The sequence below is a fragment of the Fomitopsis serialis genome (genome assembly GCF_022376445.1).
Source record: "Fomitopsis serialis strain Sig1Antser10 chromosome Unknown B0H18scaffold_36, whole genome shotgun sequence".
Lineage (NCBI taxonomy): Eukaryota > Fungi > Basidiomycota > Agaricomycetes > Polyporales > Fomitopsidaceae > Fomitopsis > Fomitopsis serialis.
Window position 1 is genome coordinate 144,473 of NW_025954996.1, and position 19,696 is coordinate 164,168.

The following is a 19,696-nucleotide window of genomic DNA, read 5'->3' on the forward strand; positions in this document are numbered from 1 at the left end:
CGGCCTGGCATCTGCCTCGACCCGGCCCGCCCCCAGCCAGCATCAACCTTCTTGTTACTGAAGTCGATCGGAGGTCGTTTGAACCTTGAGCTTGGACAATCGTCCGTGCGAATGTTCGCGACGACGTAATCTTTATGTTTTTTTATTTGCAACAGTCCAGGAGACTGTCGTCGGTATTGGATAAGTAGCATGACACTCTCGACGTAAGCTTCTAGTTCTACAGCGAAAGCCCGATTTCACAACATATGAGAAGTCTTTTTTGAAATATCGCTTTGCCTCCGTCTGCTACATATCTGACAACCAATGTATCGCGATCAGTGTAGTTGGTGGACGAATCGGAACAGTGAGACCACATTGGACCAGGGACCATGGCAGGATGGGCCCATGATGACGAGGTCTAATATCTGCTCCTCCGCCTCTCGAAATCCAGCAGGCCTCCAGGGCGAGTGTATATGGTGATGTGAGCCCACGGTCTGTCTTTCTCTTCAAGTTGCGAGCCTTCGTTTGCATCCACACGACGTTTAGCAGCGACCTGTCTGACTGCATGGCATCGTTCGACGTATTACAAACCGAGCGACGATGGTGAATGTGGCTTTGCCAAACGCGACAGATCCCACCTGCAGTCCAAAAGCCCTGCCGCAAGCGAGAAAGAGACAGACGCGCGAAGACGATGTGCCCGTCGGTCATTGGGCCTTCACAGATCACAATTACTAAATCAGTACGTTGCGCCACGCCCGTGCATGAACTGGGTCCAACACCCACCTTACACATGGCAGACGTCGCATCGAGCGATGCTATACACCGAGTTCAGAAGCAGCGATTATTGGTCCGCGACCGGTCACCCGTCCTTGACACCACCACACAAGTGTCACAACTCACTTCAATTTCACCCTCTCTCAACCCTCACGCGGCCAGATCGCTCTGCAAAACCGGCCTCAGTCCCGCAGCACAGTCTCACCTCGACGCTCAGATGGCGTGCGGCTGGTGCGATCTTCTCGGATAGCGATGCGATTGCGAGCGACACAAATACACAGAGCAATGCTTAGACAACGACTCTCGACTACTTCTTCCCCGACCTGTCCCACCGCGGAGTCAGCTGCAGTCAAACGGAGCGATTCCGAGACAGACGTACTTCTTGATGCCCCTCCGGGCGCACCGCCTTCCGGTCGCAGAAAACACCGTCGACGTCAGTACTAGCTCGGTACTCACCCGGGGTGGCAAACGCAGGGCCCACTCACCCTTAGCAGCTGCAGACCAGTCAGCACGGTCCTCGAGAGTCACTCAGCACGCATACGCACCCTTGTCCTTCGCGGCCTTCAGCGCGGCCTCCTCCTGCTTCTTGCGCTCCTTGAACGCGAGGTCGTCCTCGTCCAGGTCTTTCTTCTCCTTCTTCGGAGCCTAGCAGCGAGCGGGTGTTAGTGAGACGCGCCGCCCGCGGGCGCATCACTGCCTGCGCACCTTGAGTGGCTTGAGTTTCCCGCCTGCTCTGGTCGCCATGGTCGGTGGTGTGTGGAATGAAGATGAAGAAGACCCGAGGCGGCTGCCGCCACACTGCCTCCGCGCGGTTTGACCAGGACGGACGCACGTGCGTTTGGCGGTTCTGATTGGCTGCAACTACGTAGGTTCAAGCAGCGTAAGTACTCTGCCGACAACTATCATAATGTAGAACGGCTCGTCTCTCGTCTGGGTTCTTCTCCTGACCCATCATCATGGCACGGCCTGCCCATGCACCATCAGACTCTGCAGATTTAAGACTCTCAACCGAGACGATCACATCCATCTACTTATTCTTCTCTCTCGATGGCGTCGAATGGTCTTGCGGAAGGCGAACTGGCCAATTGCTCCACCGCCAGTCTTGTCGACGACGCCTTGAGCATCGTCGAAAATACTACTTTTGCGGCGCCGCTACACGGCGGCGTCTCTCCCCAACAACTCCTCCGACATATGCTTGTCGACGCCCCTAACGAATATGGCCAACGCTATATTGCAACGGCCGTGCATGTTGCTGCCACCGGGGAAGCTGACCTTGTTCTTCGCTTGGCCTGTGTCTTCCTGGACGATCTCCTTTTACCGAGTCAGCTTATCATCTGGCATTTCTGCGTGGTCATGCTTACGCCGGAATATATCCAGTGCTAGCAAATATGAGCGCTGTGAACCGTCTCCCTCCAAGTTCCAGCCCCACGCCTATCCTTCAAGTCGAACCGGCCGCCATCGAGATAGAGCCTGTAGACCGAACCGAACAACAAGAATTGGACCGCCTGGTATGCTTGATTATACTGACTCTCCCATGACAGCTGAATCACAGTAAAAATAGCGTCACATCAGGGAAAATAGGACTTGTTGCGTCACAGGGTTCTCGTCGGACGAACGCGCTCTAGAGCTTCACGCCAGCGGTCAACTGGCTCAAGTGAGAGCTATCGTAGAGCTCGAAACAGCTTATGTCATTCCATTGGCACTCAACTCGTTCGACGAACCACACTCAGTCTGTCTTATTTTGTTCGCGTTGCTAACTGGTATTGAGACGTCGACGTGAGGCATCAGGCGGCTCGCACACGGGATATGCTCCGCAGTTGGACCAATATCGATTTACCGGGACTCGTTGGAAGTACTATCAACACGCCTCGCAACGCTATGCTTATCAATCGATTCGACCACCAAAAATCCGGAAAGTTCAAGATCTGGTTTGAGGAGGTACGGCTTCGGATTTCTCGTCGGGTTCTGCCACTGATTCAGCACAGAATTCCGGCTGTGCGAACGGATACATAGTGAAAACAGCGCGGGGCGCTGTCCTAGCCAACGCTCGTTTCGATGGCAAAGCGCGATTCTGTAGCATTGATGACATCGATCCGCCCGACCTCCAGCTCCTTCGAGTTTACGCAGCATTTGCAAAAGTGTTGAGTGCGTGTGGGGCTGCGGACGTCTACGCGAAGTTGGAGGAAGACTTGGATCGCGGCCGGGGTATCGTGAAGGACGAAGCGTCATCAATGATATTGACTGCCCGGCTGGACGCCATCAATTATGTCAATTGAACTGGGATTGCACGGCTGCATCATATGTCACATCGGTACCCAAGTGAGTACTGTACAGGCAATCATTCACGCTCTTGTGAATCCGTTCGTCACAAGGATCCCACGTCCTTAGATCCCACGAGCAAGGAAGACGAAGGTATCGCATTCGCGTCTTGCGGGTGACTGGTTCTATGTGTTGCTGCGTCGCGGGCTTCTTGCCAGTCTGATCCCAAATCCTGCAAGGTCTTTGCAGTCTTCCAAATTCCCGTTGGAGTATTACTAACTTGCAGGGACACTCAGGCTCTACCCTACAGATTTCAACATGGCATGGCGCCCCTCCCCCAGGCTCTGAGGCCATGGATTGACCACACCTAGAAGGAAACACGGCAAGTTGCTGATAGACAAGGGCGATCCAGAGCGGCCCAGAAGTGGGTCGAGTCAGCCAGTCATCGAATGGCTCCGACGCGCTCGGTTCGGTTCGTATGGACCTGTATGGACTCCTTTTCCCCGCAAGTCGACTGTCAAATGCACAGATTCCATCAAGATTCCATTGATGTACTTAATAGCACTTCGCCATAATAGGACTCCGAGTAACTTCGCGCGCCTAATAGATCTCCTGTCCCCCAGACCTTGAGCTTGAGTACGTGAGTAGACGTGAGTAACTACACTATATCGTTTGTGCAATGTTGTCGACTATAGGTGACATGGAGGGTCATCTGCAGCGAGTTCGGAATAGCTCGCACATGATAGAATGTTACTCACACCCCAATGACAGATGTACGCCTCCTGAGCTCCTCGGGTGGGTCGGGCGGCCTCACGTCCACCGAACATCGCAGGCTCTCCACGGCGTACGCTACGCGTTCTTGCGGCAGAGCATGGAGTACACTACGCGTTCTTGCGGCAGAGCACGGTGTACACTACGCGTTGTCGCGGCAGAATACGCAGAGCACAAGTGGGTTACGTGAGGACGTGTCAGTGCTTTGTAGAATAGAGTATAAAGCCAAAGCCAACAGCTCTCGACTGAGTATCCAGTTACCCAAAAACACAACCACTATGGCACCTGCATACCCAGCTGCGCCCGAACCGCCCACCAGGCTGGGTTACTACCGCCAGCTCGCTCCCCGCGCCGCGATCCATGTCTCCCCGCTCTGCCTCGGTGCGATGAGCATCGGAGATAAGTGGGACAAACTTGGCATGGGAGCGATGAACAAGGAGCAGTCGTTCAAGCTCCTAGACGCCTACTTCGATGCGGGCGGGAACTTCATCGACACCGCCAGTAACTAGTGAGCAAACGTACTCTGATGCTGAAAGCCGTCGCTGATGTAGCCATGCAGTCAAGATGGCTCTTCGGAAGAGTTCATCGGAGAATGGGCGGAGGCTCGCGGTATACGCGACCAGTTGATCATCGCCACGAAGGTATGCTAGTCGGTCTCTTGTCTCCAGATGACCGATGTTGACACGTCCATAACAGTGGACAAACAACGTTAAGCTGCGAGACGACTCCGTGAAGCAGAAGGTCAACTGGTCGGGCAACAACGCCAAGAACCTCAAGCTCACCGTCGAGGCCAGTCTGAAGCAGCTTCGGACATCCTACATTGACATCTTGTACATGCATTTCTGGGACAACCACACCAGCGTCGAGGAAGTCATGGATACCCTCCATCACCTCGTCGTGGAAGGCAAGGTCCTCTACCTCGTAAGCGTTCAGCACTATGAGACCGTAGACACTCCAGCGCTCACCATGTTTTGCCCACAGGGAGTCTCGAACACCCCCGCGTGGTTCGTCACCAAGGCAAACACATACGCCAAAGCGCACGGGAAGACGCCTTTCGTCATCTACCAAGCAGCATACTCCGTCCTGCAGCGCGACATCGAGCGCGACATCCTCCCGATGTGCCGCTACGAGGGCATTGCGCTCGCACTCTTCAACGTCCTTGCCGCCGGGCACATCCGCTCGGACGAAGAAGAGGAGCGCCGTCGCCAGACGGGTGAGGGTGGCCGGGCGGTCATGCGTCCCTGGGAGCGCACTCCTGACGAGAAGAAGATGTGCGACGCGCTGGAGGTCGTGCGCACGCAGGTCGGAGCGAAGAACATCACGGCTGGTAAGTGGGGTCATGGGCCACTACCGTGTGAAGAGGCTAACAAGTGTGTAGTTGCGATTGCATACGTGATGCACAAGGCCCCGTACATCTTTCCGATCATTGGTGGCCGTAAGGTTGAGCACCTGCAAGCAAACATTGAGGCGCTGAGCATCAAGCTCACCGGAGAGCAGATGGCGTACCTCGAGAGAATCCTGACCTTTGAGCTCGGCTTCCCCCATCGGTTCACTGTAAGTGCACACCGCTTGGACGTGTTCTTACGCTCACCCACCACGCCAGGGCCTGCTGGGAGACTACCCAGTCACGCTGAAGGCAACAGCGAAGCTCGACCCTCAGCCGCTCGCACCGCCAATCACTCCCTCTTAACTGGATTGCTGTGGATAGCAAGTGCAAGAGTTACAGTGACTGCTGCTAGGAGAGATCCCCACTGATGCTGGCAAGACGCTGTCTTCGGCGAAGGTCTGGGACCCGTAGCGTATCTCCGTGTCGAAACTTGCAATATACTTGAGAATGTCCTTTCCGCCATTGCATCGTACCTATAAGTTACATGTTTGCCCATGGATGACTGACAAGGCGTTGCACTGTGACAAGGGCCTGGTACCGTACATCGGTGTTCTCGTGCGACATAAGCTCCATGACACGTGTTTTGCCCCCGAGGTCGGTGAACAGCCTGTATTGCCACGGGAGTAGTGTTCAAAGAAACGTCAGTATCGTCGTTCCGACGTAAAGGGTAAAATACCACAGACTTCTTCCCTCGCTCGTAGTGCTTCACGTACTGTCCCGCATCGTGAGCGGCAACAGCAAGCACTAATGGATCACTGGAATCCTTCAAAAGCTTGATGAGTGTCCTGAAAGGCGGCGGAATGATGATGAGTGGACACTCAATAGTTCAGTGATCAGCGCTCACTTTAGCTGTGCACAGTCCTTGTCATTAAGCTTCGTGGCGTTCTCCTTCCAGAACAATTCAGACTCATGTACTGGCGTCCACGACAAGTGTCCAGAAACCAGCTCCGAGCTGTACTCGTCGTAAGTCCTGAACGAGAATGTAAGTTGAGGTCGCAGTATCATGGTAGGCAAATGAAGTCAAGGCTTACGTCAAGCTCTCGAATCGCGCATTCAGCTCGTCTCGAATGTACTGTACATCCTCAAGGATATCCTCATCGGACCACTTCCGCGTGCACAAGTTCTTCGCAAATGGAAGGAGTTGAGAGACGAGCATGGCGGGAAGGTTCGCGGCTGGTGCTTTGGAGACGAGGTTCTGTTGTCAGAATGTAAGCGAGCACGATTGTTTGACCAGGCAAAGACACTCAACCCGGAAGGTAGCAACTATGACGCGGATGACCTTCTCCTTAGCGGCATTCTGAGCAACGCCGGTGAGAAGGGGGATGATGTCATACTGCCTACGTGTCATCCTCATTAGCCAGGGGTATGGTTATAGTGCTCTGGGCGTACGCACTTCTGGATGTACTCGGCAACCTCTTGCTCGAATGTAAGCAGCCACAGGCAGAATCCAACCTGGTAGCTCATCTGGGCGTTGGGGTTATGTTTGAGAATCTCGATCAACCTTGCTCATTGTATGAGCGCGACAGGGTCGAGGCAACCTGCGACGACGGAGCTGCTCACCCTCCCATAAGTGTGGAGTTCGCCCAGACAGCTTTGCGACATTCGGGACGCGGAAGGACCGCTTCGAGACACTGCACTGCGATGTCTCGCTTGTGCGGACTAGTACTGGTAATGAAGGCTGCAAGCGTGTTCAAGAAGGGTTTGAGCTGCTCGGCAGGTATGGGTGTCGACTCGGAGCTGAGGATAGGGTCACGTCATTATAAAAGACGTCGAGTCTGCGGTTAACGGGCTTTACCTGAGGAGGACGGTCATTATCTGTGTAGTTTTCAACTGGACAAAGTCATCTTGCGATTCGAGCAGCCTGCCATATCATGTTATGCATAGCCGGGAGGACATGACGGAGATTGCGTACCGCGACAGTGCACCATATGGCAATTCGGGGTCCACTTCTCGTGTCCTAGTAAACAAGGGTATCCGCTCATCGTGGTCTGCAAGGTCTCCTTCAACAGAAGGCCATCAACTTAGTAAAATCCTACACACCTGAAATAGCATCCGTGATGAGGACCAAGATGCACTGCTGCGTGTCCACCCTCTGCAGCTTCTTAAGTAGCCTAAAGAACAGCAGGGCATACGACGGGCCATCCGACAGGAATACAGAGTCAATTCTCGCTCTCGGTTGCCTATCCACCTTCTTGATGAGCCCAAGCTCTTCACTGGTGATCAAGTCCGCGCGTTGGTACCCCTGCAGTAGCACTTGCATCAGAGACGCCCCTCGTACGCACATGCATACACCACCATCACTCACCTCCCACGGGACAGGCTTCGCTCTGACTTTCGCAGAGCTTTCGTCTAGATGCGCGTTCGACACGAGGGGAATGGACATCGCGACGACCGGGCGGGACGATGGTGGACGAGCTGAAGCCTGCTGAGGCTCAGTCGCGGGTCGCGCGAGGCGCCCGTAGCGACGTCGTGGCACGTGCCTGACATTGAGCTCACCGACATTTTGAGCGCGCCAGCGTCCAGCTCACCCTCCGGTATGTGGTCCAGAAATGCTCTCGCATGCTGCAGCAAGCAGTCAAGAGGTATGGTCGTATTTTTGCCTATCAAAGGAAACCACCAATGATTGATTGCCAGCAGCATGCGTGCAGCTTCGGTCGCGCACGCTGGCGACGGTGACGGACGCCGCTGGACCGTCCTCCACTCCCGCCAGCACGCCCAAACCCTCCCTGTCTAAGTCTTCGCAGTCTCCCAGACCAACCATCCAGACCGCAGTCATCCTCAACCGCTCCCCCATCGTCACCCGCACGCCGAGTGCCTTCGAGCGCGCCTACTACGCCTATCAAGCCCGCATCCAGCGGGCGCTCTTCAACCCGTTCCCGGACGAGTTCTACTTCAAACCCGGTTCAATACTTGAAGACCAATTCAACGCGGAGGAGAAGCAGCGCGAGAAACTCGCCTTTGGCGGCCCGTACGTCAAGGAGAAGCCGGTGGAGGTCTTGGGCTCGGAGGAAGGTGCTGGGAGGAAGCAGCAGCAGCCTATGCCGAGGATACATGAAGCGGACATAAAGATGGACGTCCAGAGCCTTGACAGGCAAGGAGAGCGGAACCTCTATCTACTCGTGCATGGTAAGGACTCCGCTGGGAAGGATGTCTGGAGGTTCCCGCAGGGAGGTATCGAGGAGGGTCAGGCGTTGCACCAGGTACGTCGGACTACTTTGACTAGAGCGTATTCGCCGGGACCTATGTCTCGCGAGATGTGAAGCTCAGAGTGCCCCGCTCTGAACCGAAGCGCTGTCGCCGCACCTGGCGTGATCTTTGGGACAGGCGAGGGAACATTAGCTCTACTTTGCTATCATTTCCGTGACCTAAGTCCGAGCGGATGCGTTCTATTACTTTAGAGGTTGAATACGAATACTTCTCTCCCCGCAGGCTGCAGAGCAAGATCTTTACATCGAGTGTGGCGAGCTCATGGACGCCTGGGTGGTCAGCCGGAACCCAATAGGTGTCATAGAGCCTAACAATGCAAGTACACCATCACAACAGGTTAGTATATCCCCTTTGATTTATGCCACCGTTCGCTCATCAGTCATGCTATTGCAGGCATGCGTGTTCTTCTATAAGGCACACATTCTCGCCGGCCAGGCGAAGCCCAACGGTAAGACCGTGAAGGACTTCGCATGGCTCACAAAAGAGGAGATCGAGTCTCGAGTAGACCAGCAGTACTGGGCGGCAGTGAAGGATATGCTATCAGACTTCTAATGTATCTGCGTTTACTCTGGTGTTGCTATTTAGGATTTAGTGCACTGCTGTTGGACTTGCGCTGGAGTCCCTTAATGTGGTACAATCGTAACCTGGGAGCGGTCTTCAGGGTATGTGCCTATGTCACGGTCAGTATACATAGCAGTAGTATGTAGTAGTAGTCGTGCAGCGACTACGATCCCAAGACTCCAAAATCTGAACAGGTCTATTGGACGAGCTCGAGCGCTGAAGAGAGTGCCAGCGCCTCCTCTTCCCAACGTCTTCCTTCTAAGTTATCCCCCCAGTACACAACAGTACACAACCTCCAGAGGCAGCAAACTGAGCGCGAAGTCAGAAGTGGCCACATTCAACACGGTCGAAGCTCGGGTGCAATCCCGGCCTGAGAGTGCACGTAGAACCACACGGAGAATCTCATCTTAGAGGACAACGCTGACCTACATATATCACTGGTCCCGAAGGTGTACACACGCCTGTCGTGGGTACCACGAGTAGCGATGGTCAATATCCGGTCGCATGCTTGGTTGGCCTCACTGTGTCAGCTTGTACTCGTCTCGGCTTCCGTGATGAATGGTCAACGCACATTCCACACCACGGCCAGTTGCGAGGACCCTGGCTTCGACAGCCACCAACGCGGTTGGGGCATATCTGTCTCCGAGGAATGGGACGTACGCGTTCTACATTGGCTCTGACCATTTGTTCCGCTCACGAGAGAAATCGGACGTGCAGGTTCTGGGACCGTTCCCGAGTCACGCAAGGGAACAGCATTTTCTGTCTCCTTCCTATCCACTGAACTGTGAATGTCGACTTCATACTTATACTTAGCGCGGGACATGGTGTCTGATGAAGCATCTCCACAGTATCGGAACCTATAGACTTCAAGGGCAAATGGCCTTCATCATGTGCGGACGGCGGAGAAGTAGAATGGACAACCGCTCACTCCAAGACTGACGGTACGTTGGATGTCTCCTTCCCGCACATTCGGTATGTCGTCCCTCGTATGCTATGTCTAAATTTCCCGAGATGCACCCCAGTGACATACCGCTCCAGCTGGGCCGCGCTTCGAGCAACAGAGGGGTGGGCAGGTCTACAGCACCATTCGGTTCTGCACACCACGATCACGGTGACCCCACCCCCAAACCTCTCGAGCGACACTTCAGAACGACCAGGTGAACCACCCCGGCTACTAGTGAACGTGGCCCAGGGCTCCTTCTTCACGGTCCTCCCATCTCAAGATGCCTGAAACCCTCGAAGGCAGTACCGCAATGGTACATGGGGAACATCTACGCCATGGAGCGTGTTCTTCCCCAGACGGTTTCACTTCCCTCCACGCCGTCGTTTACCGGACCAACGACGTACGACCTATTCGTCAGCGGCGACTACGAGGTGACTCGCTGCTTCGAAACGTGCCATCCTAGGTTACTGACGGGACCCGTAGATCAGGCTGTTCGGCGATCCGCGCTTCAACGGCGACAAGAGCGGCATACCTACTCTCTCCATCAAGCTGTCCGTGGACCTCGAGCCAGTGCCCACGGAGAGCACGGTGGAAATCATTCCAGATCATAGCGTGACCTGCGACTTCGTCGACGGATGGGCATTTGGAGACGCGTTGGGCGTCGGCGTGCGGAGCGTATCTGGCTGGTGGAACATCGACGGTGTGTCGCTCGCGACAGCGGAGCTGACGGTACATCGTGCCCTCTCTCTAAAACCCCACTGGACATGACTGTGCTGACGCGAGACATAACAGGACCGACTCAACCTCACGCTGCTTCAGAACACCGCGCTCGCCCCCACCCAGACACGCATCGTACCCCTCAAGATTGTCCAGCTTCTTCCCTTCGGTGGACACGAGATACCTGTCGCCCTGCATCTGACATCTCGGAACAACGCCACGACGACCTTGCATACCAGCATCCCCGTCCGCCAGCACCCGCACTGGTCACCGTCCGAGGTCCCCGCAGCTGGGATACAGGCTACGTATCTCTACGGCAGCTCGTCCCCGACGGCATTTCTGGTGATGCCGCCGGAGGAGCCCAACGAGGGTCAGCCGCGGATTCCGGTGCTTGCGCTTCGTACGTTTGTTGTTGGTCTAGATCGACGGAGGGACGGTGACGTGAGCCTGTAATTTCTGCAGATGGCGCGGGCGTGGACATACTGTCGATGCCGTTCTGGATCCAGGCCATCCCGCGGCAAAAACATAGTTGGGTCGTCACACCAACAGGGCGGACCGCATGGGTGCGTGAACCAAACCTCCTCTTACCGCGATCACCTTGCACATACATGATTTCAGGGTCTGGATTGGCATGGTCCTAGCGCGATGGACGCCTGGGGCAGTGTTGATGCTCTAGGGGCAATTCTGAAGAGTAGGGATGCATGGCGCGGCTACGAACTCGCCGACGACACGCGGGTGCTGCTCCTCGGCCACTCGAATGGCGGCCAAGGGGCATGGTGGAACGCGGCGAGGTACCCGGATCGAGTCGCTGCCGGTATGTTTGTTGAGTTCTCGCCCCTCGCCAATGCCGCGATTGCATTCACTGAGCATACCAATCGGTGCAGTCATCCCGGCGGCGGCGTACCTCAAGTCGCAGGTATATGTACCCCTCATCCAGTCTCAGTAAGTATAGTGTCTCCGCTCGCATTGAAGCAGTCGTCATGATTGACACGGCTGCTCTGCAGTTCGCGCATTACGTCGACCCTTCCTGCGGGCGATCCTTGAGACCGCGCTGACACCCGATGATAACGACCTTTTCCTGTCTAACCTCGCGCACACACGAATTCTTGCGATCCACGGCGGCGACGACGAGAACGTGCCGACGTGGCACAGTCGTGCGTACGTCAGCACCCTCAAGACGTGGAACGCCGACGCGCCCGTGAAGTCAGTCGTTCAAGCTGTTGTCATTCTCGGCGCTTGATACTGACGGTAACATCATAGGCTACGCGAAGATCCCGGTGAACTTCATGGTACACGGGGGTGTTCGATAACCCCGATGTGCGCGAGTACATGCGCGCGGTGTTGGAAAGCGAGACGGGCTTGGCTACATCTGTCGGCTTCGGGCCGAGCCCAGATAGCTTCACCTTGACTGTCTCCATACCTGCTGAGAGCGGCTCGCTTCACGGATGGCGGATCCACCAACTGCTAGTGCCTGGCCGGTAAATAGATCGAGAAGTATAACGGAACGCGTACTGATTTGATTCCCGTTTAGCATCGGAAGGCTTACGGTCGTACTGAGCGGGACGTCAATTGAAGTCCGCACGAACAACGTCGCAGTGTTCTCAATTCAGCACATCCCTCGATATGCTGCGGACGTTCTGGTCATAGACGGCTTCACATTCCCGATGGATGCTCTTCGAGACAACAGTCACAACGCAGTGCATTTCTCACGTGAGGTGGTACATGGAAAGTACGTACCCACTCCGAATACGCCTCCGCAAGACCTTTGTTGACGCAGCGCAGTCCTCTGTTGACCCGCCGGCGGCTCTTCAACCACATGGGAGACTAGCCAGAATCCTCACCTCCCCTGTACCGATCGTCATCATCTATGAAAGTAGCTCTCAAAGCTCCCTCTCGGCAACGCTACGCCTAGCCTCTGCTCTCGACGGTTACCACAAGCTTGATGCGGAGATCATTGACGACGCGGAGGCCGTCCGGAGGCTACACATCGAATCGCTGGGCACTGCCAACATAGTCGTCGTCACGAATGGAAAGGGGGAATTCGCGCAGTCTCTGCTCTCGCAAGAGCGCACAGCATTCACCCTCAATAACAGGACATTACTTCTGAGAGGAAGCCTCTGGGAACGAAGTCCGCTGCGCTGTTCTTGCATCCGCATCCCAGTGCATCAGATGCATCTATTCTGTTCGTATACGCCCAGGATGATGCAGGTTGGAGAGAGGCCTCCGGCTCTTTCCCATACGTACAGGCGTGCCAATCCCCGATTGGGTTGTAATCACAGAACACGCGGACAACATGGGAGCGGGAGGGATAGAAGGAGCGGGGTGAGTGTCACTGTGCTCATGTAAACTGGAGCTCGGCTCAAATGTCTGAATTCAGCGTATGGGGAAACACCTGGAGCTGGAATGAAGGAATCTCCGCCGTTTGAATCATCATTTAAACGCCTCGACCGTTGTTATTTCAAATCATCAAGGCAGTCACTCTGCCAGTGTCGGTGTGAGAAGATATATACCTATTGAAAGTCGCGGATCACATAGCCTCTGTATTCTGTATTCAGTCGCTGGTAGCATGATACGCCGCAGTGTGAAAACATGGTCTGAAGCTACTAGTAGCAAATCCTCCGTCTTTACTAAAACTGTCATGGATGATCTTGGGACTTATCCCATTATCTTGAACCCGCCATGGATCGCATTGACGACGTTCGGGCGAGGGCACACGGAAGCCGTCTGCAGGATCATCAGAAAGTCAAGATCGAGGAAATCCGAAGGACGAGGATGAGCGGGTCACGTACAGTATTTTGATGATAGTCTCAGGAGAAGCAGCAGACATATGAGCTGGTATGGGAATGACTCAAGGTAATATATCTTCGATTGCGCTGTAACATACGTCCTAGGCTTTTGGAAAACGACTCGAGTTCGACAATATCTTGGGACTTTATGACATACTACGGTACCTGAGTGGGACGACTCCTCGCCTGTGGCATAGCAAGTACTGCTATGACCGAGACGCGGTTCTTCAACTCGAAGTCCAACCTTCCGTTCCATTGACATGACCCGCAGAGAGATATTGTGTAGGGCCTTCAGTTAGCGGTGCCTGCGCGCACGTGATGCATATCTGAGATTCTGATTTACGCTGCGAGACGCCCGGAGGTGAAGAATCCCCAAACTCAAACTGTCGACTGAGGCTCCTCCGTACGCTACAGCCTGCAGGAGTCCTCTCCGCGATCAGTGACCGTTATTTGATGCATCGACCGCACCTGTATCTGCCATTCATCCCGCAGAAAATCATACTGGGGAGCAAGAAGCGTGTTTCAATGCACGACCACGTGCCCATCAGTCCCATTGTCCTCCCCGGGCCAATATGGCAATTGCCTTAACTTGAACGTCCACGGCACGGTGCGTTGTTCTTCTTGACTCACGGTTCTCGTCGCTGACTTTGGAATTTTTTGCCCACGGGTAGATCCGAGACCACGCGCAGGCGTTGATATAAACATGAACTCGCCTGAGACGCAATGTCGTCGACTGCTCCCATCTGCGGGCTCCCTGCCCCCACTCTGCCTCCACAAAGAGTCGCCATATCACCCTCGAGCTTTCTTCGTAGTACTATCTGAATCTGCAGGTTGCTCTGCTATTCACGGCGAGATGAACACCACGAAGTCCGCGCCGCCTGGTCCTTCCGCGCCGCGTACGCCGCCCCGAGGGCAGCAGAACGTAAGTGAAAGAGACGGTTAGGAATGCCTACTTTGACGTTGACCATGTGTATTTTAGCTTCCATTAAGATCTATTCGACACCATTGCAATCGAGCGCTATTAGCAGTATCCAGGATCCAAAGGACTCCGCCCTGACGAAGCACCACGTAGCGTTGATCCACCGCGAATACACGGACAAGATCCGCCGGAACGTCGACGTGGAGGACTTTGTACGCGCTGTCTTCCGCTTCGGCTGGAGTGACATACACCCCACCCGTATCGCGACAACAATGAAGAGTACACGCAGCAATACTCCTTGGGGAATGCCGACATCAAAGCCTACCGGGTGGGCAAGGAGTTATCGATCTATACGCCGTTCAACAACCTGGCCAACGGCTTGTTGTGCCAACTGTACGGACCGCTCCCCGACGACGAAACACCCAAGAGCGACGAAGACAAGGCAGCCGATAAAATGCTGCGTGCGGCTGCCACGACGCGGTGCGAGGCCGTGATGAGACACCGTCACGATGTGGCCGACGGCGAAGGTCAGGCCTGCACTCCCGCCTTTGCGCACCTACCCGGGTCGCCTCCGTACTCGTGGTCATATCGTGACGAAGAGCAAGCACAAGCTAGGTGAAAAGCCAGACCTTACCTACAGTACCGTCAAGGGCAAGCCTGTCTGGGAGTGGGAGCTCGTTCCCGTAGAAGTCCAGAAGACAAACGCGGAGACCATCGAGGAGACGCTTAGAGACATGCTCATCGGTTGTGAAGATGGCGTGTTCTCCGCATTCGTTCGTGATTTGCTTTCTGTAGGCTGCCACCGGCTGACGCACTTGATGTAGTTGGACGCTGACTCCGACCATGCCGAAGATGAGGAGGGTCTGGGCGACGCTGACGAGGGTGGAGCTGACGCGGACGAAGAACAGGGCATGAGCGATTCGGAAGAGCAGCAAGGTGCCGCCTCTGGATCCGCGAGCAAACGAAAGCGAGGGAAGGAGGAGGGTTCGGCACCCGATTCAAAGCGCGCGCGTACTGCGTCTGTACTGCCTCTTCCGTCCCGCAGAACCCCTCCCATGAGTCCTAAGGAAGTGCAAGTCGTCAAGTACGTCAACCAGATCATGTCGTCCAACGTACGATCGTACGCAGTCGGCTGGTTGATCGAGGAGACGAAGATGCGACTCGTCTATGGTGATCGCATGGGTCTCATCTTCACCAAGGAGATCGATTTCCTGCAGGACGACGCCGCACTGTTCCTGTTGATTGTGGCTGCTACAGGGGCTGCCGGAGTGCACGATCTGGGGATTCATCCGGCTCTTCACTTCCGACACAAGGATGCTGTCGTCTTCTCTTCACGGACGGGTTACGTGGGGGCGAAGATTCGATTGGACGTGCAAGGGGCGCAGGGCATGGAAGAGTTTGTCTTCGACGTTGATGTCACCAAGGCGGACCCTCGCGCTGTATACACCGAGTTCGGCCTCATCGGACGCGGGACTACCGTTATCCCCGTGAAAGCGGAGCAAGGCGTCACGTCTAAGGCGGCAGAGAAGCTCAAGGACGAATCACTCGTTGCAAAGGTGGCGTGGCCGCACAAGTCTCGTCAGGCGGAAGACAAGATGATCCGTGCTGTCCGCCGGTGTCTGGTAGAGAAGGGGAAGGAGAAGTACTTGGACACGTCGTGGACCTCAAGTGCTCGGTGACGAAGAGTATCGAAGAAATGGGCCTACCTCGTCTTGCGATGGGTGTTGTCCCCGAGGAACAGGATCTTCGGGTTTGCCGTACTCTGATCCTCAAGCGGTATGAACGTCTGGAAACCATCGGCTCCCAGAAGGGGTTTCATACTGTGTTCGTCCATGTCGTTCGCGGTACGTGATAACCAGTAGAGCGTATCGCTGTCTGGCGATATCTCCAGCTCACTACTGGGTGTATGAGACGTCAAAGATACTTCATCGCGACGTCAGCACGAATAACATCATGTGGTTCATGCGGGACGGAGAGATCATTGGCGTTCTTTGCGATTGGGACCTCGCCGAGGATCACAGCAATGGCGACCGTCCGTCTATCCGACCTTCGGACAAGGCGGCCGCTGCAACGCCGGCAAGCACAAGTACAAGCAAACAGGCAGGGCAACCGTCGGAGCAGCTCAAGAGCCAACTGAAGAGTCGGGTCAACAGCGGAATAGAGCCCGCGGCCGCGACATCGCAGCTCATGCCTGAGCAAACCCCGCGGTATCGCACCGGTACAGGGCCATTCATGGCCTTGGACCTCCTGCGCTCGGGCCTCCCTCCAATTCATAAGTATCGCCACGACCTAGAATCGTTCTTCTACGTATACGTGTACGCCACCGCGGCGTACGATCCGGTGAAGAAGAAGTTCGGGTACATCGCGCAATGGCAACACAGTTCGCTCGTCGCTATTGGGGACAGCAAGTACAAATTCCTCACGGATGTGGAGGAAACCGACAACATCTTCTCCAAGGCGCACGAAGACTTTCAACCATTGCTCGAGCCGCGCGGTTTCCTGATGCGGCTTGTGCGCCTATTCAGAACCTTGAACGGCGCATGGACAAGATCAAGGATCTTGCGGCCGATGAGCGGTTTGGTCCCGATGATGATGAACCTATCGTTGATGTCGGGGCAGCGGTTAGCAAGACTGAGGAGGAAAGGGATCAGATGGTCACGTACACTAAGTTCATGGAGATTATTGGCGAGCCGGAGGATATGTAAAGTTGAGGTCCTATTCCTAGCTACTGAAGTACTTGCTTATTTCCGTATACTATGTCTGTATTATTGCGCACGATCACGCGGCTGTGAGATTGGTACGGTACCAAGCGTGCTCCGCTTACTATGCGTTCAAACGTTCATAACGTTCACTCTTCTACGTGCCCACCTTCTTACTCTTCTCAATATCGCGAAGAGACATGTTTTGCCCAAATGGATGCAGCGATCGCCTTGGGACGGACTGACTTATCAATCAATTCGCGGTCAGGCTGTCAAATGAAGCCACTCACCAAGTGGATCAGGTCACCGTCGACCTTCTTATTCTTTTCCGCCTCTACTACCTCGGAATTCTTCAACTCAAATGAACACGGCGGCGTAGTGTGTTGTTGTTTTACTTATTCAACTCAATCCTCCGGACCTCAGTGACTTCAAATGTTTCAGCGCCAATTTGACATCGATTCTAGTCAACGTGTAGATTCTCCATGACCTTGGGCTAAACACGTACTCGAGCTTCCCAGCGCCACTGTTTGAACAGTTTACAGATGAGCGATCGTACTATGATCGGTCCATATTGCCAAACAGCGACAAGCATATCAGTGCTAGACGACTGCTTCAGCACCAAATTGAGAACGCGACTGAGCGCAGGTGTATTTCCTAGAGGAAAGCCGGCACTGCCATACAAGACACGAGACGCTAGCGCGGCCCAGAGATTGCTTTCCGTGTCTGAGAGTTCTTCTGCGCGTCGTCAAACCTCCTCACGATGACCTCGCACTTTGTCGTTTTGCAGATATGCTTCGACTGCTGTTTTATCGCGTCCGAAAAGAGCGTCAGCCCCGCTGCCTTCTCCACTGCCTCAACTGCGGAACATCAATACATCAGCGTCCTGCACACAACGAATTGACATGTCATAAGGCTCACTAGGCACGACGAAGCTCTCTAGCTTCGCCTCGTCCGGGATGACTGCGTTGGGGAGTACGAAGGCGCCAGTCGAGATCTCTCGGACGTCTGGCGTGGAGGGCGAGGATGGTCTTGAGGTCAGGACTACCTTTGCGAAGTGCGTTGGCACGGACACATTGGGCGGGGAGCCTATGACTTCATGCGTCTGCGACGAGACTATGGTTCAGTACAGCTGTGCGGCCAAACATTAATGATGCTTACAATCCGCCACTTGCCGTCTGACTCGAGTTTTGGGAGGTAGAGGGGGATGGTGAAGACGTAGACGTCCGCGAACGTGGAGGTCAGACGCCGGCACCAGTCCTCGACGTAAGCCCAGTCTGTAGGAAGTGCGAGTGAGCCTATGACCAGCTAAGCTGCTATCACGACGCACAGTGCCTGTTGAAGCCTACACCCACTTGCGGGGCAATGTTAGTCAAGAGGAACGTCTCATTCATCGCGGCCTGTGAACATCCTCTAGACATTGAGATAGATCCAGAAGCTCGAGGCACCGACCTGAGATATTTTGCAGTCAGCAGCGGGCACCCTAGGGACATATGTCAGTCGTTCCTGCTTGGCTCAGAAAACCATCTGTGTAGATGGTCGAGATTCGATCAGGTAACCTACATGTGTCCACGGTCGTATCCGCTCCTAAAATAATCCTGGAGCTTCGCACGGAACATCGCCGGTATTGACTGGTCTTCCGTGAATTGGGAGTTTTGACGATCGCCTCTCTCGTCTTTTGTAGGGCCCGATACAAGAGTGGATTTCCCCAAAGAGGCCAGCGTCAGATGCTCGGCCGTCTGTGAATAGTCGAACTTAGCCGTACACAGGACGACAGTTGAATTCGGCACTCACCCATGCGGGGTGGCGGAGTCGACGGTCATATCCGGCGACGTAGGCTATCCGAGCCAATTGGTCGGAGACGGGACCTGTGAAAGCACAAGCAAACCAGATCAATTAACTTTCCGTGCAGTATTTATTCTATCAGTACGCACCAGGGTTCTCGTTCAGTACCGGAGGCAGTACGCTCACACGCGAAGCAACCTGAGCAGAGATCTGAGTGACCCCACCAGGCTTCACGTCAACGACAGGCTGAGACGGGACGTGTGCCTTTCCCGGCACTGCTACGGCGGGGAGTTGGTGCTGCCTGCGCGCCGAGACCGCCGACACAACACCGCCACCGACGAGTGCGCCGACAGCGAAGGCAGCTGCGTGCACGATGGTCGCACTAGGCATTCTCAGCCTTTTGGTCTGTGGCAGTGGTACACTTGTGTCGGCTCAGATCCTGGAGCCTAGAGGAGAAGGAAACTGGCAACTGGCAGCAGCAGCCGCCGACGCGTCCGACGCGTTCCGCGACACGTACACGTGCGCGTAAACTCAGCTCAGGACAATGTCGGGACAATCGCCCAGGGCTCGGCACAAGTCCTAGCAAGGATTCTCATTTGTCATTATACCCATACGGAGGTCTTGCCTGTGGTATGTTAGGATGATACTAGCCACTATGGGTACGCTGTCCTCAGACTAGTATTTTGTGATGTGCCTATTTCGAGCTTTCAATCTCGTGCTATTCCTGAGCAGCTGAACATGCATCAGTGGGAGTAAGGTTTCTTAAGTCGACATCAGTTGCATAGTGTCGACATGCATGCATGATCTTCGTCAACATGCAGTGCTGCGTCTTGAACGCGGCTGAATGATCTCAATTCCCTTGGTGTTGGAATGAAGGAATGTCCTCGTTCTAAATTATAAGAGCCGTAGGTG

At 54.8% G+C, this 19,696-nt stretch overlaps 8 protein-coding genes across 8 annotated transcripts; 6 read left to right on the forward strand and 2 right to left on the reverse strand.

Annotated features, from left to right (window-relative positions):
• Nucleotides 1–940: 940 nt before the first annotated feature.
• On the forward strand, nt 941–1,536 carry B0H18DRAFT_1009385 (uncharacterized protein; the record flags this gene model as incomplete). Its single annotated transcript, XM_048028856.1, has 1 exon — nt 941–1,536. A coding segment is annotated over exon 1 (181 nt), but the record flags the coding sequence as incomplete, so codon positions are not given.
• A 337-nt stretch (nt 1,537–1,873) lies between these two features.
• B0H18DRAFT_382533 (uncharacterized protein) lies at nt 1,874–3,023 on the forward strand. The gene is made up of 5 exons (XM_048037849.1): nt 1,874–2,074; nt 2,131–2,261; nt 2,315–2,482; nt 2,535–2,691; nt 2,739–3,023. The coding sequence occupies exons 1-4, from the start codon at nt 1,945–1,947 to the stop codon at nt 2,685–2,687; spliced, it is 582 nt and encodes a 193-aa protein (XP_047893032.1). The 5' UTR covers nt 1,874–1,944; the 3' UTR covers nt 2,688–2,691; nt 2,739–3,023.
• A 927-nt stretch (nt 3,024–3,950) lies between these two features.
• On the forward strand, nt 3,951–5,959 carry B0H18DRAFT_382545 (aryl-alcohol dehydrogenase). The gene is made up of 6 exons (XM_048037850.1): nt 3,951–4,291; nt 4,343–4,424; nt 4,480–4,704; nt 4,765–5,110; nt 5,162–5,337; nt 5,387–5,959. The coding sequence occupies exons 1-6, from the start codon at nt 4,062–4,064 to the stop codon at nt 5,471–5,473; spliced, it is 1,146 nt and encodes a 381-aa protein (XP_047893033.1). The 5' UTR covers nt 3,951–4,061; the 3' UTR covers nt 5,474–5,959.
• B0H18DRAFT_382510 (ATPase V1 complex subunit H) lies at nt 5,444–7,596 on the reverse strand. Its single transcript, XM_048037848.1, has 11 exons — nt 7,476–7,596; nt 7,211–7,412; nt 7,083–7,158; nt 6,966–7,031; nt 6,731–6,907; nt 6,564–6,671; nt 6,420–6,507; nt 6,202–6,365; nt 6,015–6,140; nt 5,854–5,955; nt 5,444–5,777 (listed from the first exon to the last, which is right to left on the reverse strand). Exons 1-11 carry the CDS (start codon nt 7,551–7,553, stop codon nt 5,651–5,653), a joined length of 1,314 nt encoding a protein of 437 aa, XP_047893034.1. The 5' UTR covers nt 7,554–7,596; the 3' UTR covers nt 5,444–5,650.
• A 95-nt stretch (nt 7,597–7,691) lies between these two features.
• B0H18DRAFT_1009396 (39S mitochondrial ribosomal protein L46-domain-containing protein) lies at nt 7,692–9,146 on the forward strand. The gene is made up of 4 exons (XM_048028857.1): nt 7,692–7,752; nt 7,808–8,370; nt 8,600–8,713; nt 8,771–9,146. The coding sequence occupies exons 1-4, from the start codon at nt 7,707–7,709 to the stop codon at nt 8,927–8,929; spliced, it is 882 nt and encodes a 293-aa protein (XP_047893035.1). The 5' UTR covers nt 7,692–7,706; the 3' UTR covers nt 8,930–9,146.
• Nucleotides 9,147–9,191: 45 nt separating this feature from the next.
• Nucleotides 9,192–13,024, forward strand: B0H18DRAFT_1170833 (uncharacterized protein; the record flags this gene model as incomplete). The annotated part of the gene is made up of 17 exons (XM_048035887.1): nt 9,192–9,722; nt 9,787–9,910; nt 9,977–10,145; nt 10,181–10,312; nt 10,365–10,610; nt 10,674–10,968; nt 11,061–11,161; nt 11,217–11,412; nt 11,483–11,540; nt 11,574–11,575; nt 11,603–11,801; nt 11,859–11,897; nt 11,948–12,076; nt 12,130–12,327; nt 12,422–12,726; nt 12,818–12,920; nt 12,976–13,024. Exons 1-17 carry the CDS (start codon nt 9,497–9,499, stop codon nt 13,022–13,024), a joined length of 2,571 nt encoding a protein of 856 aa, XP_047893036.1. The 5' UTR covers nt 9,192–9,496.
• A 939-nt stretch (nt 13,025–13,963) lies between these two features.
• B0H18DRAFT_1009413 (uncharacterized protein) lies at nt 13,964–17,008 on the forward strand (the record flags this gene model as incomplete). The annotated part of the gene is made up of 8 exons (XM_048028859.1): nt 13,964–13,991; nt 14,056–14,306; nt 14,375–14,793; nt 14,836–15,076; nt 15,128–15,957; nt 15,990–16,147; nt 16,195–16,814; nt 16,853–17,008. The coding sequence occupies exons 2-8, from the start codon at nt 14,088–14,090 to the stop codon at nt 17,006–17,008; spliced, it is 2,643 nt and encodes an 880-aa protein (XP_047893037.1). The 5' UTR covers nt 13,964–13,991; nt 14,056–14,087.
• A 429-nt stretch (nt 17,009–17,437) lies between these two features.
• Nucleotides 17,438–19,240, reverse strand: B0H18DRAFT_1009421 (uncharacterized protein). The gene is made up of 8 exons (XM_048028860.1): nt 18,934–19,240; nt 18,794–18,867; nt 18,563–18,738; nt 18,452–18,482; nt 18,330–18,399; nt 18,161–18,276; nt 17,921–18,104; nt 17,438–17,859 (listed from the first exon to the last, which is right to left on the reverse strand). Exons 1-8 carry the CDS (start codon nt 19,172–19,174, stop codon nt 17,696–17,698), a joined length of 1,056 nt encoding a protein of 351 aa, XP_047893038.1. The 5' UTR covers nt 19,175–19,240; the 3' UTR covers nt 17,438–17,695.
• Between the last annotated feature and the right edge of the window lie 456 nt (nt 19,241–19,696).